This window comes from Emys orbicularis, chromosome 1 (assembly GCF_028017835.1).
Source record: "Emys orbicularis isolate rEmyOrb1 chromosome 1, rEmyOrb1.hap1, whole genome shotgun sequence".
Classification (NCBI taxonomy): Eukaryota; Metazoa; Chordata; order Testudines; family Emydidae; genus Emys; species Emys orbicularis.
The window spans coordinates 306556028-306581457 of record NC_088683.1 but is presented as its reverse complement, the minus strand read 5'-3'; the positions used below and the strand labels follow the sequence as shown (position 1 = coordinate 306581457).

The following is a 25430-nucleotide window of genomic DNA, read 5'->3' as shown; positions in this document are numbered from 1 at the left end:
CTGTTTGATGTAAGGACTGTCTCTGACTATATATATGTACAGTAGGGATCTTGGGCCTCTAGGAACTACTGCAATAAAAGTAATAAAAAGTTGTCTCTCCCTTGTGTATGCATGACATATACTTGTACATGTAGGACAGGCAGTTTCATGCACAACAGCAAATTAAGCCACTGTAAATTGTGTATGTAATTATGTGGTTGGGGTACATCGTTTATGCACATAATGTAGATACAACTTTCCAAAGTCAGTGCAGTTTGGGCCTTTAGGATGGGATTTTCAAAAACACCTATGTGACTTAGTGTTTGGAAATCACACCCTATGCAAATAATACTACACACAGGCTTCTCCATAAATCTCACAAATTGCAGGCCTGATCACCACTTGGATGAGAAATCTTCAAGGAAAGCCCCCAAAAATGCAGAAGTGACCTGGCTGATGTTGATTCATCGTGCCACAATCTTCTTGCCATGATTCAATCTTCTCTTGCCATTTCTCAGGCCTTGTCTGTATCCACAGTTGCACAAGTTTAACAAAAAGCATATAGTCTAATCAAAACAGCTTTCTCTTGAGGGGAAAAAGTCTGGACACAATTTCCACTAGAGACTTTGTGCTCCAGGGTACCATCAGAGAGGATCACCAGAGAGCAAGACAAGATATTCACTACCTCCACCAGGTAATAAGTCTGAACATGTATTTTTCCCAGCATACCAGTTGGGAGCTGAGCTCAGGCAGGCCAAAACCTGGGCTTTCTAACAGGATTTTGTACACTGATATATATTGCATTTTTCCACAGCATTTACAAAAACAAGCCCTGACTCAGGAAGGTCTCTAAGCACAGGTCTAACTTGAAGCATGTGAGAAGTCCCATTAACTTCAACAGAACTGTTCCCATGCTTAGAGTTAGGCCTGTATATGTATCTTGCTGAATCAGGGCCAGAGGATACTGCCAAACTTGCCTGGTTGATTTTTTTATAAAACATAACAAATGTCCCGTTCCATGTATCAGGTATGCTCCTCTGCAACATTAACATATCCTCAGCCCAGGAAAAGAGCCACGTTCTGCTATAGTACAACACATCAGTGAAGGGGTTAAAAGCGATACTTTTGTTTTTAAAAGTAAATTTAACTTTCAAAAATATTTACCTAATAAGGATTTGGAGAAAACGACCAGTTAACTGAAATCTGCAGTGTAAAGTCTGTGGTGCTTTGATGCCTTTCGACTGCCAGAAATGCTATTATCTAGATTACATTTTATTATGTTTTCTGGGTATTTCATACTGATAAGGTTTGATGCAGGATCATTACATATGAGAATAGATTTAATCCTGTTTTTTAGGAAGCTTTAAGAACACTGAGGGATTATTTATGTAATAAGATGCAAAGTTGCTATGGAAAATGCTATAGCAACCTAACATCTTCGCAAAACCAAGCAGCCACTTATGACAGCAATCTAAATTTACATTTATTTTAGTGTCATTTTATTGACAACCTTAGCGTCTAATTTTGACAGCATGTTAAAATAAGTTTTGAGATTGTGCTGGAGCAAAATTAACAGCACATTGCTGGAATGAAAAGAGTTCATATAATTTCCTGAGCCAATATTAGAATATTTCACTTTTTGCAAAATTGTATTCAAAAATAGTAGAAAAGAGATATTTGTGGGTGTCCCAAATAAACTAAAATCATTTATGTCTTTTCATGCATTCTCTTTTAAGGTTTTTCTGTTAATTTATTAGTAAAGCTATACTTGGTGCAAGTTAAAAGTAACAAGAGAATATTTTTACAAGAGTAAATGTCAAATTAAAATGTTTTTATTTGCTTTATATCTTCATGAAAATATTTTCTAACAAGAAATGGTTTTGTTCTCAGAATTTATTTCAAATGCTATACCTTTTACTGCAACTTTCACAGCTCAGGATACAAGCCATAATTTTTCATTCGGTTTAATATAGCAGGGCAACACATCTGAATACATAGATTTAGTCTGGTACTGAAATGCCCTATTTAAACAACAGGAGCTCACCTTCTGAAAACACAAAATAAGAAGTAGATGTAGCTTTGTTGGAGGTGGAAAGAGACAGAATGAGCCGTGTCCTGCTCTCATTGCAGTTAATAACAAAACTCCCATTCTCTTCAATGGGAGCAGAAGCAGGCTGTGTGTATTGATTTTTTTCCCATACCCCTCCATTAAGAATCTTGAAGGGCAACCGTAACGTTGTTGAAGTGGGATGTTGGCAGCAAAATCAATAAAAGACAATAGTGGAACATATGCTGTTTTCAGCTTCCTCCCAACCTGATATAGCCTTTATTAGCATCATTTTCCCAATTACACTCCACCCTCTGTGGAAAATGATCTTTGTTAGACCACTTTGTCCGATATAAAGCTTTTGTGCCTTGGCTCCTAACTGCATTTACACTTTACTAGAATAAGACCTATTTCTAACACTGAAAATGTTGGGCTTTGGCCATGAATTGCATATGCCACAAATCACAGGCATCTTTGGTATCTTCAGGAGTAGCTCCATTTGACTTTCAGTTTTCTAGTTATTGTGTTACTATTTTGTTAAAGATCCTTTTAATTTTTTTAATTTAAACTAAGCTCTAGGACTTTGGTTTTCTTCTTTATTATTCTGCACTGCATGCTTTATTGAGCTTGGGAATCCTTTCTAACTCAAGATCTGCAGCTGTCAGAGATCCTTACAAATACTTCTCAAGGTGTAGATTTGGAAGCCAGCTGACTGAAGTTTAAATCTGCAATATATACAGCTCTCACCCATGAAACCCCTGGTAATCTGTAGCATAGCACAGAAAGTAAATGGAATTGTTTTCAGCCTTAATGCACAGATTTTAAACTCATAGCTACAGACCGGGAAAGGGCACTGTTGGATCATGAGACGCAAGGCTGACTGAGATGACCAAAGTGTATAAAGGCTTATTGCTTCAAAGACTGCAGATTCCACCTCCCCATACAATCATCTGGCTTGCAGTTTGAGAAATGCTAGAATTCCAAGAGTTAAGAACCTAGCAAGCATGGCTAGCATTCAGAACTGGGTGACATTTGAAATTCCCAAAGCTACCAAGACTTAGTGATGTTGTTGTTTGTTTTGATGAATGAACTTCAGATATTTTGGATTCTGAGGTGTTTCAAGATTCCCTGTTCTTTGGTGTTGGCTTGAAGACTATCCAAAGGAAAATCCATGTCTACTAAAGTCTCACATACATTTCAAATCATAGCTGGAAACTATAGATTGAAGTATTTGGTTTTTAAAGCCAAATAACAAAGGGGTAAAATGCTGCTTCAAGTTGAGTGACTGTTTTTTAAATTACAGTTGCATAGTGAAGAGGAGGAGGAGAAAGACTGTGTTGGAAGTCAAATCACAACTTCAGGAACTGGACATACTGTTTTATTCTTCTGCCCCACTAGTTTTTACATATGGTTCAAAGAACTCTATTCCTATGGTATTTTTCTTATTCCTAAAGAGATTAAGATTTTCCTCTGTTAAAAGAAAGGTATTGTTGGAAGCTTTGACAACACACATTCTGGAGGTTCAGATTAGGGCTTTGAACCGCTGTAAAATTCTTCCTTTTTCATGGAAGAATAGCTGATTATTTTTTAATTTATTTATTTCGAGTTCCATAAGTTAGGTGTATTGCAATTTTTAAGTCATATACGCGGCGGTTACTAACATGTTTTTGCAGTGACTTGTATACCCTTCTGTGATTTTTGAATTGCTTTTAGAGTTGCCAAGTGTCCATCTTAAACAATGGCGTGGGAAGATCTCCATGTTTGCAGGCCTCGGCCAGTTGCTACTTCAGCTTAGCTGTTTCTGAATTGGCCTTTTTCTATGTTCCATATATGGCTGCTTTGGCCTCTTGGATTTTTCTGAGCTCCAGAGAGGTGAACTTCTTAATAGATGAGGGGGAATGTGGTAAATGGTGTTAAATGCTCTATCCTGTTATATTATCCGCCAGTCATTGTTCTCATCACATTTTCTTCAGTGGTTTCAAGATACTATATGCTGTGTTAATGCTTGATCCTGCTGGTTTCTGAGCATTGCTGAAAGAAGCATGGAGGACCAAAGAGCTAGCACTCAGCTTTTGCTCAACATCTGTATGTACAGTGATGCTTCTGCAATGTGGAGAGATGTGCATGGTGCTCAGCAGAGTCAGCAAATCTCTGTACCCACGCTGAACAGAGAGTGAGGAAGAGAGAAAGAGGGCATGCTGGGGTGGAGGTGGATGTAGTAAGGGTAAAGGCATGTAAGTGTAATCCAGGAATACAAGTTATGTGCATGGTGAACATTGTTAGGAGTTTCAGTTATTCCAACTGCCTGCCAGGAGTGGTTCACTCAAGTGCACTGAGGGACTGCACTTAAGGAAAAAAACTGAGAGTGGGAAAGCCAGGAGGGCCAGACAGCTGACTGGAGAGTTTCAGAACATTCCTCTGAAATGGTCTGTCTTGTAGCCAGCTTCTCTGTGTTAGTGATTATAATGAGTACAATAGTTTTGCTGAGTCATCAACCTGCAGCCCCCACTCTCTTCTCTTAGTTCATCTTGTTGGATCAGTTGTAACTAAGCACCATATTCAACAAACCTACTAGTGGCTCACAACTCGCTGCTCTCTAACAACTCTCAGAACTACAGGACTGAGTTCTTGGGAGGGACTATTCAGTATTTTGTATTGTCTTTTTGGGCTTGGGAGGATAATGGTAGGCTTTATGTACTGGAATTTCTTGGATCTCTGTATTAATATATGGAGTTCAGTACAATATTTTTTCCTCTTTTTGGATCTAGTGAATTTAGAAGGGCCCAATTTTCATACCTGAATGCGTATATTTCAGCATCAAAATCTGGATTTGCATGTTGTACTATTTTAAGTAAATTGGTTAATAAAACTAAACACGGGAGAGGTTAAATATCATGCAGGTGAGAAGTAGAAGGCACTTGACTGCAGTTCCTGAACTTTCCCTGACTTCGGTGTATTGAAGATGTACCGGTGAGAGTATGTGAAATGAGAAGACTACAATGAGTATGTGCAGAAAGGCTGAGAAGATCTGGGTTTCCAGCAGCAGCCAAGCAGGAAAACTTGTAGAAGTCTTGTTCTGATGTTAACTCTTCTTGGCTTCTCACTCTTTGAAAGGCTCGCTAAGGTCTCCATTCCCTGTAAGGGTCTCCAGTCTCTCTGGGGCTCCAATCTCTACAAGTTTGTAGCCACTTTTTATTTCTCAATAGTTTGCAAAATATGACTTTTCAGATACCCTTAAACTTCGAAGGGGAGTGGTTGTCTTTGTTTGTAGGCTCTCAAAGAGCAGAAAACGGGAATGGAATTGAGTGCCGGAGTGTGTGGGGCAAGGGGGAGGGCTTTGCTTGCAGCTGCAAGCTTTTCCCTGGACAGCTTCCCTGGAATGACTTTTTCAATTTACCAACAAAAACTCTAGAACTATTTTGTGAGCATGACAATCATCCCTGGGCTGAACAATTCAAGCAACTGAAAGATGCATTTGAGCAACTGTTCAAAATATTTCAAAGGGACAAAAAATATTCTGTTTTTTTGTAGACCAATTTTCACCTGAACCCAAACTGGAATGGACAAATTTCAATTTCATTAATTGACTTAAATACCACTCCAGTCAAATTCAAGGTAATGAAGTAAACTTGGTGAATGAATATAAATGCCTGCTATTTGAGACATACCAGAATTTTGCAAGAAGGCTGTTTGTGCTCGCCTTTATGTGAACAGACCTTTTCTACTATGAATCAGTAAAACACACCAATCACCCAATAGACTCAAACCAAACCTGCATTCTCTAATGCGTATGGCCAGATAAAGATGGATATCGTGAAGTTGATTTCAGAGCAGCAATGACAGTCTTCCTGTATTTACTCCTTCTCCTGCAGCTCCCAAGCCACATGTTGTCTTTCAACAGATCTGAACTTGCCCCCAGTTCATGTCCAAGGAATAGGATCTGGTCCATTTTATTTTGTAAAACAAAGTGTACATAAGGATATTTCTTTAACTCCGATTAAAATTAGGAGCAGTATTTAAGCTCCTGAGAAGTTTCTAATGGCAGCCCTTACTACTGCAGAATGTTTGAACATACCAGATTATATTGTTGGTATGTCTTACCAATTATTACCCCGCTACATTTATTTAAGATATAGCTGTATATTTTGAGATGGGGCAAGAGATGTCAAGGGCTGTACAGTGCTCACTAGTGTGGTCAGGAACGCTTGTTTTACATCTGTTTCAAGAGGCAGAACCTCCGATGACAAAATAACACTAACACCATATAGGCACATTGGTTCAATACTGACTCAGGAAAGAGTGTGGTCTACTGAGTCACCAGTGCCACTGAACAGATTTCAGTAACACGAGTTTGTCTTACAGTGAATTCACTTCTTCCTTTCTCAGACCAAAGAGCTTCCTATTCATTTTCAGTATTAGAGGAATACAGTAATTTTTTTCAAAACATTGAATATAGGCAGAAGTCTGCTTCATCACTGGCATCTTTAATTCAAGCAAGGTCACCTCATAAACTTGTCTAAATAGCTCTATTTCTCAATTAGAAAAGAGGCAGAACTGTTTAAGGGTATTTAGTGTTTGATTAATAGCACTTCACTGGTGCTTTAAGCACTTGCAGAGGTTTTTCAAGCAGCTACTTTTAAGAATAAAACATTACCATCTGAAAAGTTAACCTTATCAGAAACTGAAAACAAATCATTCCAAGCAGCGGGGCGGGGGGGACTCTTTTTCACTATTTTTTTCGGAAATGATATAAGTTACAGGGTATAAGGGCTCCAAAGAGATGTGTCAAGTAGTTTAGGCCCCAAATTTGACTTAGTTTTAAATTGTTATGATCAGATGGTGAGTGCCCTCCAAATTCTAAAGGTACGTTTTAAAAATTCAATGTAATATTGCTGCAAAAAACCAAGACAATCATTATTTATGGGATATGGGGGAATGGGAAGAATCTTCACTGAAAAGGATACAGCTGAGGGGAGAAGAAAGAAACACCTGGAAATATGGGGAGTTGGGATTTACAAATGAACAAAGGGATAGAACCAGTGGATCAAGAGCTGAAGGAGGCAGGCAGGGAGGGACAGAGAAGGGGCAATAGAGTGGAGAAGAAAAGGAGGGGCAGAAAGCAAAGGCCAAATGATGAAACAGTGTGGGAGGAGGAAGGAGAAAGTGAATAGGAAAAAGGGGAGAAAAGTAAGAGGGTCAAAATTAGAAAAGGAGATGACAATGGGGGGAAAAAAGATGCAAGGGGGAAGGGAAGGAGAGAGTAGACATGTTGCATAGTGTCCCTGATAAAACTCCTCTATCCTAAAACATTTTGAAGAGTGAAATAACACAGGACAGCAAAGAGTACAGATAGTCTAAATTACAAAGAAACAGTGGTTCAAAGAGATTGTATGAATAAATTAAAGCATTCAGTTATCAGTGCATTAACACAAGGAGAGAAAAGCTTAGAGGCAACAATACAATCAATATGTTCTAGGTGTCAGGAAAGGACAGAGATGGTTAGAAGCAATGAGAAGGGCAGTTCTGAACTGATGGATCCTAAAAAAAAGAATAAGAGCTTATGGAGTTGTTTGAGGATAGGGTGATGGGGTCACACTTCTTTATAAGGGTGATGAAGGCAGATGAAAACACTGCACACACAAAGATGGGACTCAGAGGCAAAAAGGAAGATAATGCAAGAGTCTAAACAAGAGTAGCTGGAATGAGGATTGAGCGGTGTTGCAGCCAGTTGTATGTACATACAATGTGGTGGAGGTGATGACTTGCAGACACAGGAGATAAGGGAGGCATAGGAAAGCAAAAATCAGTGTTGACACCAAGGTTATGGAAGGTAAAGCAAAAAAGGAGATCTGAGTCGAGAGACATATTTTGGAGAAGGAATTGTTTGAGGATGCGTCTTTGTCTGAATGAAGCACTTCCACCTTTGAGATAACTGGATGAAGGAGGTTAAGACGAAGCCATAGTTTACCTGATCAAGACAGGCTGAGAGAATGAATGAGCAAAGAAAGGTTAATAAAGGTGGTGGACAGCTGAGTGTTATCAAGATAAGTGTGTAGGAAAAACAAAAAATAAACAACTGAGGAGAGGTGGGAATAAAAACAGAGAGGAATAAAAACTATCCTGCAAGCCCAAGTTAAGTACAGTAGTTGTGACTCACTTGATCTACAGTAGAAATGCTGGGTAAAAAGAGAAGCAAAAAGGAAGGATGTCAAATTCCTTTTGGAACTAAAGAACTTCTGGGTAGTAATGACTATTGCCAAGTCTAGGGGAGAGTCCCTGGTATTATCAATTCCTCCCAGCCTCCCATTATATGTGAAATTTAAAATCTGCAGCACATACATTCAGTTCTTCCCTTGGTTTTCTCTCAGTTTGTCTCAGTATTGCCAACCCCAAATCTTCAAAAATCACATCTGAGCCCCCAAAATATAATGAAATTGGCTTAAAAATCATGATTACAAAAAAAATAGGTATTTTTATTTGCCTTCTGGCATTTGAGCCTTTAGTACTTGAGTCACATTTAGTACTTGGGTCACTGCAGCCTTGGGGGTCTTGAAACATAAAGCTGAGATTCTCACATAATCACTTGCCTCCAGGAGCTGGAGCTTTAAATAAAACAGCAAATATCATGAGACTTATGATAAAATCCCAAGAGTTGGCAACACTGATTCTCATTTCATTCTGAATCTACTGCAGTGCCAGTGTTTGCCAACAGCTTCTTGCCAAGGTTTTGTTATTAGACCGGATTGGAACATAAGTGACCTCCAACCTTTTCTGCCCCCTACTTCTCTACACCCTCCCTGTCTTTGCAAATAACCACATCCAGTTTTGAAATATTTCAGTAACTGATTCCTCATTCAAAAAAAATAGTCCTAAATAAATTACTGAAATTACTGGTACATCACAGTTGTAGTAAGGCAAGAAAAAGACAGAACAATGTTGTTTAGAGTCTACTAAGCAGCTGTAGAAAAAATTTCAATAGGCAAAGAAACTGTTTCTTCAGACTAATGCTTTGGTCTCTCAAGCCTTATGTCTGCCCATAATGGAAATGGGATGGGTAAAACTAATGTTAGAGGAGGGTGGATTTTTAAAAAAATTACTAGCTATCCTGCTTGTTCAATCCCGAACTCCTCTGTGAATAGAAAGTGCTAAAATGATTCCCATGAGGAACTACTTTGAACATCTGCTATCACCATGGATGTAACGACTGTAATGAACTGCTGTGTGTAGACTGTAGGCAGCATGGTGTGGAAAGGATTTTAAAGCGACTCCTTCTGAGTAAGAACAAGACTTTGAAATAGCGTAAATTACCTCCCCATTATGCAGGCCTAACACCAACTCACATTAATGGGAGTAACCTGCACACAGGATAATTAGAGCACTTGGAGTCTCACAGCTATTGAGAACTCTAGCTAAAGTGTGCATAAAGTTAGAGAAAATGTTTAAATTGCTTCATTGTTTAGTTACATTGTGTCTGAAGGTGAAAAGCAAAATGTGCATAGTACTAGAATAGCTGGTAATTGCCCGAATTTACTTTATATATACATATATAGTGCTAAATATATTTTCGCTAGTTATTTTGCAGTTTTCAAGCTTCCACCAGATCATTTTCTTAAAGTATAAAGGATGATACAATCTATTTCCATTCTGTTTCCTAACAATAGGAAGAGGCATTTACCAGAGAATTCAATGTAGTAATAATATTGCTATTATTTACACCTCTACCCTGATATAACGCGACCCGATATAACACAAATTTGGATATAACGCAGTAAAGCAGTGCTCTGGGGGGGCGGGGCTGCGCATTCCGGCGGATCAAAGCAAGTTCGATATAACGCGGTTTCTCCTATAACGCGGTAAGATTTTTTGTCTCCCGAGGACAGAGTTATATCGGAGTAGAAGTGTATTTATTATCAGAAGTATTTATAAGGTGACCATCACTGTGGTATATAAGCACCCCTTACACTAGTGAGAACAAAACCAAGAATGGGGATCATATAGTCAGCCACCATCCAAAGAGGTGCCTGTGTTTTCTTGAGAGAACTCAAGGCAATGATTAGCAGTCACATTAAATGTCAGAGGGTTCAAGACCCTGACATTGATGGAAAACCTGAATGAAAAGGTGCCTTAATGTGGTCAAGCTGGGACTCAGATTTATTTCTTGTAGGATCCAATTCTGGAGGCCGGGGCACACCACCAACAATGCCTGCCCCTGACTGTCTTGATCTACACACTAGGAATATATAGTTGAAACTTGCTTTCTGAGAACAGTTGTCATGGTGGGGTATCGGAAAAGGTATGTGAGATACTGGATCTGTTTGGGCAGTATAGATACGTGACCAGCGCCTGGAATTTTATTCAGAACTGAGCTGGCAGCCAGTGGAGATTACAGACTCATAGGGTGAGAAGGGACCGCAAGGGTCATCTAATCTAACCCCCTGCCAAGATGCAGGATTTGTTGTGTCTAAACCATCCAAGACAGATGGCTACCCAGCCTCCTTTTGAAAACCTCCAGTGAAGGAGATTCCCAAGGCCACCCAGAGGATTCAGTGGGCCTGGGGTCTTCGGTGGCGGGTCCTTGGGCAGAAGGACCCCCTGCCGCGGGTCTTCAGGGCACTTCGGCGGCGGGTCCCGGAGCGGAAGGACTCCCTGCCGCCGAATTGCCGCCGAAGACCCGGAGCGGAAGAAGCTCCGGGGGCCCGGGCCCCACGAGAGTTCTCCGGGGCCCCCGGAGCGAGTGAAGGACCCCGCTCCAGGAGCCCCAAAAAACTCTCATGAGGGCCCCTGCGGGGCCTGGGGCAAATTGCCCCACTTGCCCCCCACTCTGGGCAGCCCTGGAGATTCCCCAGCTTCCCTAGGCAGTCTGTTCCACTGTCCTACTGTTCTTACAGTTAGGAAGTTTTTCCAGAATTTAATCTAAGTCTGCCATGCTGTAGTTTGAACCCGTTGCCTCTTGTCCTACCCTCTGTGGCAAGAGAGAACAACTTTTCTTCATCTTTTTTATGCCAGCTTTTTAAGTTTTTGAAGACCCCTATCATGTCCCCCCTTAATCTCCACTTTTCCAAACTAATCATATCCAGTTCCTTCAGCCTTTGCTCGTATGGCTGGCATTCCAACCCTTTGATCATCTTTGTCGCATGCCTCTGGATTCTTTCCAGTTTCTTGACACTCTTTCTATACATTGGTGACCAAAACTGGACACAGTACTCCAGCTGAGGCCTCACTAGCACCAAGCAGAGCAATACTATCACCTCCTGTGACTTGCATGCTGTGCCTCTGTCAATGCAACCTAAAATTGCATATATTTTTTTTGCAACAGCATTGCATTGCTGACTCATGTTGAGGTTGTGATCCACCACAACTCCCAGAACTTTTTCAGCAGTGCTGATGCCAAGCCAGTTATCCCCCATTCTGTATTTGTTCATTTGTTTTTTCTTCCCTAAGTGTAGCAGCTTACATTTGTCTCTGTTAAATTTCATTTTGTTGTCTACAGCCCAGTTCTGAAGCTTATCAAGATCCTTCTGAATTTTAGCTCTATCCTCCAAAGTGTTGGCAACCCTTCCAGTTTGCTTAGTGTCATCTGCAAATTTGATCAGTATGCTCTCTCTTCCTACATCCAGGTCATTAATAAAGATGTTAAATAACACTGGACCAAGAACAGATCCCTGTGGAACCCCAATTGAGACCTCCCTCCAATCTTACATCATTCCATTAATAGTTACTCTTTGTTTGGGGTTGTTTAACCAATTATGTATCCACTTAATGGCAGTTCCACCAAGCCCACATTTCTCCAGCTTACATATCAGAATGTCATGTGGGACTGTGTCTAAAACCTTGCTGAAGTCCAGGTATATTATGTCCACTGCATTCCCCCTATCCACCAAACCAGTTACCCTGTCAAAAATGGAAAACAAAATGATTTGGCATGATTTGTTCTTGGTAAATCCATACTGGCTGCCAGTGATTACCCCTTCATCCTCCAGGTATTTGCAAATTGAATGTTTTATACATTGCTTTAGTAGCTTCTCAGGTATTGAAGTCAGGCTGACTGGTCTATAGTTCCCCGGCTCCTCCTTTCCCCCCTTTTTAAAGATGGGCACTACGTTAGCCTTCTCTAGTCTTCTTGGACCTCTCCTGTCATCCATGAGTTTGCAAATATTATTGTCAGTGGCTCTGAGATTTCTTCCGCTAATTCCTTCAGTAGCCTCAGGTGAATAGCTTCTGGCCCTGCTGATTTGAATTCATTAAAATTGGTCAGAAGATCTCTGACATGTTCTTTATTTATCCTGATCTGCATGCCTTCTCCTTTATTGTTTATGGTAACTTCACTAGTCATCCGGTCACATGTTATTTTTTGTGAGAAGACTGAAACAAAGTAGGCATTGAGCACCTCTGCTTTCCTATCGTCTTCCGTTACTAGCTCACCTTCTCCACTGAGCAGCCCACACCATCCTTGATCTTTCTTTTTTGTCTGACATATTTATAGAACCCCTTCTCATTGTCTCTAACATCCCTTGCCAGCTGTAACTCATTCTTTGCCTTGGCTTTCCTGATTTTGTCCCTACATATTTGTGCTATTCCCATGTATATTTCTTTGGGGAAATGCCTCTCCTTCCATTTCCTGTATGTATCCCTTTTGTTTTTTAGATAACTAAAAAGCTCCTTGTGCAGCCACATTGACCTCCTCTGGTTCTTCTTATCTTTCTTCTGCATCAGAATAGCTTGATGTTGAGTCTCTAGTAATACATCTTTTAGGAACTGTCAGCCCCCTTCGACTCCTTTTCTTCCTAATTGGTCTTTCCATGGGACCTTGCCTACAATTTCTCTGAGTTGACTGAAATTCTGAAGTCCATAAGCTGTGATGGTTTGGGATGGATGTAAAGAATAAAGTCTACTACCCCATCTTCCTCCACCTCTAAAGTCATTGAGCATGCCATCAGCAACCACTGCTTTGAGCTGCTTTCTTCTAACTTCCTCCTGGATTCTCTCTAATCTGACTTCTGCCCTCCAGGCCCTCCCCAATTTTGCCCCTCCCCGCTGATCTGCTTTTATCTCTCGTTGCATCGCTCGCTGCCCACTTCGTTTTGCCAGCACTAGCTAGAGAGAGGGCCTGATGGGGATGACTGATATTTGTGTACTTCTATCTCCAAACTTTGTGTGCTTTGCTTCTCTGACGGAAAGCTCTTTGGGGCAGGGATTGTGCCTGCTTGTTGCTGTGAGCAGCACCTAGCACATTGTAAGTGCTCTAGGATACTCAACTACATAAATAACAATTATAATAGGGGGATTTCTCTACCTTTTTTAATAGCGTGAAATGAAAGTTTGAATACTTACATTGTGAAATTGGGAAGATATGACACTGACATTAGCAGAATCCAGATGCTGTGAGGCTCCAGAACTGTCCCTTTGGCATCCTGCCTGGATAGAACCAATCCTTTAGTTATTACTCTGTTCTGGTCAGTGCTACTGACTCAACAGTGGCAATTACAACTGAGACATTGGCTGAAGTCTTGAGGGCTTACGAAATCCCCCCAAAGTGTAAGACTCATGCAGTGTCTGAAGGTAGGCAAGTGTGCATGTAAGGATCGGCTTCATAATAAGCTTGAGATTCAAAGCAGGCAAATGCTATAAGAAAAACTTAAAAACAAAAACCACTTAGAAAAACCTCTATAGAGAGACACAGGGAAACTCTGGGCTCTCAAGCCCAACCATTTTTTCCTCAGGAAAATATTGTTTCCACAAACTCTTAAGAAAAACTGCTAACTGTCCATTTTAAATGGAAGCACCACGAGTGAGCCAGACACTAAACACTTGTAGCACTAAGCAATTCAAGACAAAGAAGGGAACAGTCTTACAGAAGAAAGGGACATCATCAAAAGGTGGACAAACTACTGCTATGATCTATACAACTACTAGACAAATGGAGATCCTAGTGTCTTAGACAGCCCAGATTCAACAGAGGAGGATGACTTTCCAATACTACGTGAAGAAGTGGAGACAGCTGTGGAATCACTCAAGAACGGAAAGGCTACAGGTATTGACAACATCCCAGCCGTACTGATGAAATTCGGAGGAGAAATAGTAATAGATGAACTCACCAAGATCTGCAACAAGATCTGGCAGACCGATGAGTGGCCCTTCACATGGACATAGTCACTAATCATCACTCTGCCAAAGAAAGGCAACCTGCAATTATGTCAAAATTACCGGACTATAAGCTTACTTAGCCATCCCAGAAAAGTGATGTTGAAAGTCCTATTGTACAGATTGAAGCCACAAGTGGAGAATATCATCACTGAAGAACAGGCTGGCTTTCATGCTGGAAGAAGTATCACAGAACAGATTTTCAACCTTCGTGTTCTATGTGAGAAGTACTTACAACACCAGCAGGACATCTACCACGTCTTTGTTGACTTCAAGAAGGCGTTTGACAGAGTATGGCACGAAGCTCTCTGGGCAACCATGAAGAAGTACAATGTTTGTTGTAAGCTTATTCTTACTATTAAACAACTGTATGCCTGGCTTCAGTTCACTGATGACATTGATGGCCTGGCAGGCAGCGAAAATGAACTTGCCAACCTTGTGAAACAATTAGATGAAGCCTCTGCAAAATATGGCATGGAAATCAGTGCAGAGAAAACCAAGTTGATGACAAACAAATGTGATGGGATCAGCTCACATATCACTGTCAGTGGACAAGAGCTGGAGACAGTGAAACAGTTCAAGTATTTGTGGGCAATCATCACTGATGAAGGATCCAAGGCAGAAATTCAGGCAAGAACTCCGCAAACAACAACAGCAGTGGCAAAGCTAAAGCCAATTTGGAAGAATAAGAACATCTCCCTGGAATCCAAACTGAAACTGCTGCACGCACTGGTCATCTCAATTTTTCTGTATGCGTGCGAGACATGGACCCTTACGGCAGAACTTGAATGGAAAATCCAGGTAGTAGAGCTGAGATACTTCCCTAAAATCCTGGGCATCTCCTACTTCGACCACATCACTAATGAACAGGTCTGCAACATCATCACCCAATGCGCTGGATTCCTTCTGAAGCCCTCCTGATGACCATGAAGAAGCGCAAGCTGAAGTGGTATGGCCATGTAACAAGATCATCTGGCCTATCCAAGATCATCCTTCAAGGGACAGTACAGGGAAAGAGAAGAAGAGGTAGGCAGAAGAAGAGATGGATTGACAACATAAAAGAGTGGACAGGAATGGACTTTGCGGAGACTCAAGCACTGACACACAATCGTCAGGGGTGGAGACAATTGGTTGATTGCTCATCCCCAATAATGGTGCCCCAATGACCAATGCAATTATGGGAATGGTGATGATGATGATGATGATGAATGAGCAATGTAAGACCAAAGTATACAGTTGGTTGGTCGAAATTTCCCAAATTTCAATGTTCATAAAAAATTCAGTTTTCAATGGGAAAAAAAACCAAATTTTTCACTGAAAATTGTTGTGGTTTCCAACCATCTCTAATGATTGGAAATGACCAGTGAAGAGACAGTACTAATACAAAGTGGACATGGTGTCACAGGATATGGCTCATTACACATGGACTCCATTGGCTATTATTACATTTTGGTAAGTCAAATGTAATCAAAATAGCATACCAACTAAAATAATAACCATAAACTAACTAATACAACCTGTTCATAAAACACAGAAGTAGAGACATATGGCATAGATGTCAGGATAGTTGACCTGATCCCCTCAAAAGGTAAGAGGATTATTCTTTCTCTTACTGGACATGAGAGGACCTTTCCTCTTATCCCATTACTGCTTACTTTGCCAACAACCTTAATGCTAAAGGCCTACAGATCCACAGCAGCCATACCTCAGGCACATGATTGGTTGGACAGACAGCCTTCTTATTGGATACATGGACTATATAGAGACTACAACAGGAAGAGGAAGCTATCTGAGCAACAGACCATTTCCTGGTTGCTACCTAGACGGCCTTGCCTGACCCTGCCCTGCTGCCTCACCCAGCCCTGCCCTGCTGCCTTGCCTGACCTCGCCTCCCTAACCCATGGCCCCGGCCCCTTGGACTGGGTCTTCCAGCTACTGACCCCTTTTAGAACTCAGACCGTTGCCCTGAATTGCCTCTGATAGTGATTGACCTCCTGGCTCCCTGGGGTTGCCCCCTAGCCTGCCTTGGCCACCAGCCATTATTTATTAGGCTGTGTCTACACTGCCACTTTCAGCCCTAAAACTTTAGTTGTTCAGGGGTGTGAAAAAACACCCCCCTGAGCGACAAAAGTTTTAGTACTGAAAAGTGCCAGTATAGACAGTGCTTTATCGTGGGAGCCGCACTCCCAGCAATAAAGCTACCACCGCTCGTTCAGGGTGGTTTTATCGCTCTCCTGGCGATAAAGCGTGACTACACTGCCCACATCATAGCGCTGCCATGGCTGCACTGTAACGTGGGCAGTGTAGACATACAAAGTTTTGATTTGCGTGTGACACACCATGTAATAAAGGTAACAAAATATAAAGTATTTTGTGTGCCCCAGAGAAGTGCTGGTAGGAGACAGAGCTTTATTTCCTGATCCCAATCAATCCTGAGATGGATTGTAAAACGTTAGTATTCTCTGTCCTATGTCAGTATTGTCTTACTGCAGTGGCTATTGCTACAAATCCTAGCCTTTCCAAGATTCTGCAGTGAAAAAGAGGTGAAGCAGTAACAGTCCTTTTTGCTGATGTTTCTGGAAAAGGATCTTTCCTCATATAAAGTGTTCATGCTGAAGATAAATCCCTTTTAGAGTCTGCATGTTGTTTTGTAAGGAAACTGACAAAGATGATTGTCTGTAGATAAAAAGGGTGTTTTCCTATTAATTAATTTGGAAGAGTTATTAAGATTCAATTTTAAGAATTCCTGTCACGTTTTCAGAAATGATCTGAGTTGCTTTAATTTAAGTCCGGTAACAAGGGGCAATTTACTGACCATTTATTGTTAAAATCATGGGATTAATTTACAATTGTTCTAGTGCACCAAATTCAGTGTTATTTCTGTTATTAAAAAGTTAAATGGGTGGGTACTTTCAGTTTGTTAATTACAAGTGATTATTTTGTTGTGTTGCAGTTGCATTCTTTAGCTAAAGAAATGAAGGACTTTACCAGCTGTGCCTTCCCATCTTATCTGCTCTTGCTTATTCTGCCCTCTACCCCAAAACTCTGCTGCAGCAGTAATGCTCAATAATAAAACTACGTGTTTGTCTACCTCTACTTTCCTGGTGCTCCTTACACTTAAATGCTCTCCCCAAATCATAGAATATTAGGGTTGGAAAAGACCTCAGGAGGTCATCTTGTCCAATCCCCTGCTCAAAGCAGGACCAACACCCACTAAATCATCCCAGCCAGGGCTTTGTCAAGCCGGGCCTTAAAAACCTTTAAGGATGGAGATTCCACCACCTCCCTAGGTAACCTATTCCAGTGCTTCCCCACCCTCCTAGTGAAATAGTGTTTCCTGATATCCAACCTAGACCTCCCGCACTGCAACTTGAGACTGTTGCTTCTTGTTCTGTCATCTGCCACCACTGAGAACAGTCTAGCTCCATCCTCTTTGGAATCCCCCTTCAGGTAGTTGAAGGCTGCTATCAAATCTCCCCTCACTCTTCTCTTCTGTAGACTAAATAACCCCAGTTCCCTGAGCCTCTCCTCGTAAGTCATGTGACCCAGCCCCCTAATCATTTTCGATGCCCTCCGCTGGACTATCTCCAATTTGTCCACATCCCTTCTGTAGTGGGGGGACCAAAACTGGACACAATACTCCAGGTGTGGCTTCACCAGTGGCGAATAGAGGGGAATAATCACTTCCCTCAATCTGCTGGCAATGCTCCTACTAATACAGCCCAATATGCCGTTGGCCTTCTTGGCAATAAGGGCACACTGCTGACTCATATCCAGCTTCTCGTCCACTGTAATCCCCAGGTTCTTTTCTGCAGAACTGCTGCTTAGCCAGTCGGTCCCCAGCCTGTAGCAGTGCATGGGATTCTTCCTTCTTAAGTGCAGGACTCTGCACTTGTCCTTGTTGAACCTCATCAAATTTCTTTTGACCCAATCCTCCAATTTGTCTCAAGACTCATTGATAGCATGAAGCCTACAAGTAGTTATCTACTATTCACGGCTTGGTAAAGGACCACTGGGAGTAACAAGACAAAGTCCCTCACCAAAGGCTCTTAATCAAAGTAAGCAGTCATGGGATAAGAGGGAAGGTCCTCTCATGGATTGGTAACTGGTTAAAAGATAGGAAACAAAGGGTAAGAATAAACGGTCAGTTTTCAGAATTGAGAGAGGTAAATAGTGGTGTCCCCCAGGGATCTGTACTGGGAGCAGTCCTATTCAGTATATTCATAAATTATCTGGAAATAAGGGTAAACAGTGAGGTGGCAAAATTTGCAGATGATACAAAACTACTCAAGATAGTTAAGTCCCAAGCAGACTGCAAAGGGATCTCACAAAACTGGGTGACTGGGCAACAAAATGGTAGATGAAATTCAATATTGATAAATGCAAAGTAATGCACATTGGAAAATATAATCCTAACTATACATATAAAATGATGGGGTCTAAATTAGCTGTTACCACTCAAGAAAGAGATCTTGGAGTCATTGCGGCAGTCAAAAAAGCAAACAGAATGTTGGGAATTGTTAAGAAAGGGATAGATAATAAGACAGAAAATATCATATTACCTCTATATAAATCCATGGTATGCCCACATCTTGGATGCTGTGTGCAGATGTGGTCGCCCCATCTCAAAAAAGACATATCGGAATTGGAAAAGGTTCAGAAAAGGGCAACAAAAATGATTAGGGGTATGGAACGGCTGCCATATGAGGAGAGATTAATAAGACTGGGACTTTTCAGTTTGGAAAAGAGACGATTAGGGGGGGATAGGATAGAGGTCTATAAAATCATGACTGGTGTGGAGAAAATAAATAAGGAAGTGTTATTTACTCCTTCTCATAACACAAGAACTAGGGGTCCCCAAATGAAATTAATAGGCAGCGGGTTTAAAATAAACAAAAAGAAGTATTTCTTCACACAACACACAGTCAGCCGGTGGAACTCCTTGCCAGAGGATGTTGTGAAGGCCAAGACTATAACAGGGTTCAAAAAAGAACTAGATAAGTTCCTGGAGGATAGTCCATCAATGGCTATTAGCCTGGATGGGCAGGGATGGTGTCCCTAGGCTCTGTTTGCCAGAAGCTGGGAATGGGTGACGGGGAATGGATCACTTGATGATTACCTGTTCTATTCATTCCCTCTGGGGCACCTGGCATTGGCCACTGTCAGAAGACAGGATACTGGGTTAGATGGACCTTTGGTCTGACCCAGTATGGTCATTCTTATGTTCTTGTGTTCTTAACAATTTTTAAAATGATTTGGACCCCTCAAGGTATCCTGTGTAATTCATGATCTTACTACTGTTACCCTCATGTTCTCTCCCCCATTTTCTCTTATTGTCTGTGAGATTCATCTGTTGTTCCTTGTCTTCAATTAGTTTGTAAGCACTTTGGGACCTGGACAATGCCTTTCTATGTATTTGTCCAATGCCTAGACCAATGGGGCACCAGCCCTGATTGGAACTTCTTGGTACTATTGAATTACAAATAATAATTGAATATTGAGATTCTGCTAAGTGACGAGAACTGTTCGCAAGTATTATAAGCTCCCATGTTTCTAAAAGAACAGAAAGTATGTTGTTTCCTGTGGTAAAGAGTCACTTGTAACTGTTCAAACAGTGTGTGTTACTTGATCCTTGCCCAAGAGTTATTCTTAAAACATTGAAGGTGATAATATACAGCTCAGAGTAAAATGTTTAGGCAGGGGGGGTTAGCTGTCTGTGTCAGGTAGCTAAAGATTAATGCAAACTTCACAAGCCTCCTTGTAACTAGCTTCTAATAACTTTGATGCGGATAGCAAATACTCTATAGCATTGCTTATACCTGTCACGTGAATTGGCAACCAGTTTTGTCACTTGCAGGTGATTCTTACAATGTTTAATGGGCTCTTGTTCAGCCCACTTGCCAAACAGCAGTCAGTAGCATTGCACACTAAGCCTCAAATCCTCTCCCAGGCACCCAGCTCCAGTAAATGGGCTGAGCATATGCCCCAGAGAAAGAAGGGGAAGGAGTATTCCACCGGGGCCACATGTCTACACAGCCCACAGCAGTGAGCCTCTGGCTTGTGGCTTGTGGCTCAGGCTGGAGCCTGAGCTCCGAAGACCAGGGTGGGAGTGGGCTTCAGCGTCCGAGCTCCAACCCGAGCTGCAACTTCAAAGCAATGTCTACACAGCTATTTTTATCGCAGTTGTGTGAGCCTAAGGCCTGGTCTACACTAACCCCCAAATTCGAACTAAGGTACGCAACTTCAGCTACGTGAATAACGTAGCTGAAGTCGACATACCTTAGTTCGAACTTACCGCGGTTCAGACGCGGTCCACACGCGGCAGGCAGGCTCCCCGTCGACTCCGCGGTACTCCTCTCGCCAAGCTGGAGTACCGCAGTCGACGGCGAGCGCTTCCGGGATCGATATATCGCGTCCAGACCAGACGCGATAAATCGAACCCGGAACTTCGATTCCCAGCCGCCGAACTAGCGGCTGGGTGTAGACATACCCTGAGTCTGTCGAGCTGGACTCAGAGGCTTGCTGTCACTGCCTGTGTCGACATACCCGCTGGCAGTGGAAATGTCCACAGCTGTTATTCCGGCCAGGATAGGCTGTGAAGCCCTAGCACCTGAACTCCATCAGTGATAACAAGCCAACCGATGTACAGACTCAGTCCCTTCCATCTGTGCAACAGCTTTCGGGGATTTCTCTTGGAACTGGGTTAGGTGATGCACAGGAGATGCACATTCTTCCCGCTGCCTCCCCAAAGCAGTGGAAAAGTACAGGTTCTGTTGCATTAGTGTCCCTTCTGTACCTAACAGAGTGGGAGGTTATCCACTGGTTAAAGCTTCTGTGTGGAAGTCAAGGTTAACCCAGTGGTGGTGCATAGCACTGTGTAATGACTCTAGCTAACCATAAAGTGATGTCTGTTGGTCAGCATGAATATACTAGTTTATACATTTAGTTGCCTCGGTACACTGAAGAGAAGTGCAAAACCAACATTTGGAAGTTTGGTTCAGGCCTGTCTCTGAATTAGAGGAGCAAATTTTGAAAAATACTTTCGATTGGACTGGAGGTTTGTGTTTGCTTAACCTATTTTTCTCAGATGTAGTTATTTGGTTGTTATGAAAAAAGATTCTATCCTCTTAGTTGCCCATTAGACTCCTCACAACAATTTCTTGAGGATAAATTTTATCATGGAAGAATGATTACATGCTTTTCAAAACAATTTAATTTGATATAACAATACTGTAGCTGCAGCTAAATCTTCCAGAGAGATGCTGTGGAGAAGCCAAATTAGACGCAACAATGAACCTATAGGTGTATTTTAATGACTACACTATATTTGCAATAATGTATTTGTATTGTTTGCAAAATAATAGAAATTAATTGGGTCAAAGAAAGGTTTGTCCTGTCAAAAGTAAAGTATTTGTATTGCTAATGATGTATTGAGATCTCCCGTTCAGGCAACAAACTAGTTTGACAAAGATTTTGAGTCATGTTATGTGCGATTACACAGGATACAAGGTACTCTTTATGCAGCAAGGTCTGTTCAAGAGAGGCCTGAAGTGGTGTTAATATATAATTAAGTGGTGGTGGTATTAATATATTAAGTGGTGTTAAGTTAAGTGGTGTTAATATATAATTTCTTATCCTCTGGAAAGTAACCATGTTACTGTCGATGGCAAATAAAATTCTGTAATATCAAGCTTGAAATCATTTAATCAGCTTTGTGCTCCTATTACAAAATGCAGGTAGAATTTTGGAGGGTTTTTTTTTTAATTACAGCTATTTCATAGTGATATCACAGTCCAATATGAAGATAGTACTGCACCATACTTTGCTAAGCCAAATGACCATTGTTGCTGCCAAATATAAGAACTGTCAAGAGTAAAGTTCTTCTCTAGGACGTTAACAGTATCCCTGAAATAACGGCTGTCACACTTCCCTATGTGTATTTATGCTCAGATAATTTATTTAAATAGTGTTATTGGTATATGCTTTATAGCCTTCCACATTTTGCTATACAAATTTAGGCTTATATTGCAGACTGTGCAATTCATTTGGCAAATGTAATTTCCATCCCTGCATACTAATCGATTTCTTCACAAACACCTGCTATCAGTTATGGTAATAAAAATGCCATTCTAAATTGAAAAGGGGCCAAATGGAGCTTCCTAAGGAAATGACTTCAGTATCTTTCAATGCGGCTAATGTAATAATGTTCTTGTAGTGCCAAGGTTGGTTGTTGTTGGGATTTTGTGGGGTGTTTTTTTTTTTTTGAGCATTTGCATTTTATATAATTTTGCTCTATTACATCATTTCTCTGTCTAAATGATTCCTCGTAACCGGGGAATTCGCAGGGAGGCAGGAGTGGAGTTTCCACATTTCCTCTCTTGGGACCAAATCCAAAAAGCTTTTCTTAGGCAAAACTCCCTAGCATAACAGGGCCTTAATCCTGACTGGAACCTCTGGGTGCTACCATAGTATAAACAGTCACGTCAGTTTCTATAACATTGCTGGGCAAATGCTGTGAAGTCAATAAAGTTTTGCCAATTTAAGAACATAAGAATTTTGCCTTTGCACTGGATGTCAATTCTTACCTAAAATCTATGTCTAAATGTAGCAGCCAGTCTATGAAGAGTGATTGAAATATAGAGCAACAATTTATGGCCTCATCTCACTAACCTCTTGTTGACTAACCTCTTGTTGATTATGCCCCCATCAAATGGTTAACTGGTAATGTACACAGAACAAAACTGTTTTCAGCACCATTATGCCTCCCCATATGCCTCCCCACACTCAGAAATTTCGTGCCTGTTTTCAGAAATGGTGAATCTCTAGTGGAGGTCAGCAGACATTTTTACCTCCATATGTGACTCAGTGGTAAAATGCATACATCTCAGCTCCACTGCAGCTTATGCTATCAGTTGTACCAGTATGACTGCACCATTGCTGAGACACAGGTAAGAAACTGTCAAGAGTAGATACTGCCCTTGTAGAAAAAAATGAATGATTTCCATGTTACATCAGGGCTCTAGCACACTTTCAGAATCAGTGTCAAAAATTTGTTCACAGCTAAACTGTTTTCAACACTAGTTTGAGGTGGTGGGATAGGAAGAGAATCATTGCTGACATCTGTTGTCAGTAATAGGTCATTTTCTGAAGTCTCTCTTAGGGCATTGCTCTTGGGCAGTGGTTCTCAACCTCTGTCCTTACCATCAGCACTCTTCTCCCAACCTTTACACATCTGGCCACATCTGTCCTCCCATTTAGCAATATCAGAAAGGCAAGGTTGTCATGACCCCCTAACACCTATTTGCAATTGCCATGCCTGTCCCAACCTCCATTGCAAGAAATCCTGCTTTAGGATATTTATATAAGGCCTTGTCTGCACTAAAGAACTGAACCATTTGTTACTGAACCAGATTAAGTGTAAAGAATTATATGTGTCCACACTAGTCATACCAAACTGGTTTGTTTTGCCCCATATCCACACTTGTGCAGTCCTGAACTATTTCATTTGCAATTCCTTTTGTCTCACAATTCACAACTAGCTCCCAGAAGTAGTGCATCCTGGGAGATGTCACTAGGCCACTTAGGGCTTGACTAAACAGAAACGCTCAGGAAAGTGAATTAAGATAAATTGAATTAAGGACATTTTGATTCTGAATAAGAGTTTTCCACACAGGAATTAAATGCAATTTAACTAACTCACTTTAATTTCGATGAACTTTCCTGAGTGTCCCCCTGTAGACAAGCCCTTAGTGTACTGTGGGGCATTAATAGGGAGGACTAGTTGAACCATTTCAGCTTGTCTGTGTTCACTCTGGCACTAAACCAGTTGAAATTGAACCAATGAAGCTGTGAGAGTTTATTAGTCCTGCTATTTCTAACGAGCTATAAGACTCTTTGTAAACCATTAGCAGACCATTTGAGATGTTCCTGTGTGTGGTGGACCCGAGAGTGGCGACTCAGACTTGAGCTGCATCCACACTACAAAATGCCTGGGCTCTGACCCACATCTCAGTGGGACTCAGGCTCTGACGCTCCCTCCAGCAGGGTCCGTAGGCCCCAGTCGAGAGGATTTCCTGACCCAAGTCAGACTCATTTCTGTGTGGATGGAAGGGGCGCTGGGGCATGAACCTGAGTCAGAGTTTGGGCTTAGCATGCTGTGTAGAACCCCAAATGCTCTACAAATGTTCTTAAGGCTTTAACCAGTTTAATTTCTCTAGACCAAACCTAAGAGTGGAGTGTTCCCCTTGTATATATTTATGCTGCATCCCCTTTTGTCTGAACAATGCCCTCTTTGTTATCTGCCAGCAAATGAGTCATCATATTGATTTTTTTCTGGCATGTTCATTTTCTCATAGCTCTAACAGCCCAAGCTTATGCACTGAAGGAAGAGAATGACAGCCTCCGATGGCAGCTGGATGCTTACAGAAATGAGGTGGAGCTTCTTAAACAAGAGAAAGGACAACTCTTTCGGACCGAAGAAAGTCTCACAAAGGACCAACAGTTGAAATTCCTGCAGCAGACAATGCAAGGCATGCAGCAGGTACCATGAGTCAATTTTTAATGGCTTATCCCAATAATGTATATGCAAAAGAGGTATTTTTTGTTAGGAAAAAAGCACTGCAAATTTCTGCAGTGCTAAAATCAGTTTTTGTAAGATGCTAAGGGGCCTGACCATGATTTCTTTGCGTACTCAAATGCCTGTTGATTTCTGCAGGCTGTTTTGGGTGTATAAGGATGGCAGCATCAGGCCACAGGGATTAAAGACCTGCTGACAAAGGGGATGTCTACACTGCAGTCGGAGGTGTGATTGCAGCATGGGTTGGCCTAGCTCTGCAAGAAGGTAGCAGGTTTAAGAAGCCTTTCCCAATCTAACATGGCCAGTACCCCAAAGGCAGCAGGTCAGGTATGGGTCATAGCCCCACCATCCTTAAACAGCTTCAGAGCTGTGCAGTGCGCACAGGGGAGAGAACACACAGTACTACTGCAAAGGCTGTAGCGAGGGCTGCTGTGGCCCAAGCTCCCATGACACTTCTAAAGACACTTGTCCATATCCTCAGCAAATGTAAATTGACATACCACCACTGAAGTCAGTGGCACTAGATTGACTTGCACTAGCTGAGGACCTGGCCCACTGTGACTGAGTCAAACATTATGTCTCTAGAAGCTGCTGCTGGTGTAGTACACCTCCGCTTACCCTCTACTGTGGCCAGTGGCTTAAAGCCACAGACTGGCCCTTTATTTCTAAGTATCTTCTGTTTCCAAA

At 41.6% G+C, this 25430-nt stretch overlaps 1 protein-coding gene across 2 annotated transcripts in view; it reads left to right on the top strand.

Annotated features, from left to right (window-relative positions):
- The window catches only part of ENOX1 (ecto-NOX disulfide-thiol exchanger 1), a 204671-nt gene that overhangs the window by 119959 nt on the left and 59282 nt on the right, over positions 1-25430 (top strand). For both annotated transcript variants that reach the window (XM_065402606.1, XM_065402614.1), the window contains one exon: positions 24523-24707. In XM_065402606.1, the coding sequence (XP_065258678.1) occupies positions 24523-24707 (185 nt within the window). The remainder of the gene's footprint in view (positions 1-24522; positions 24708-25430) is intronic.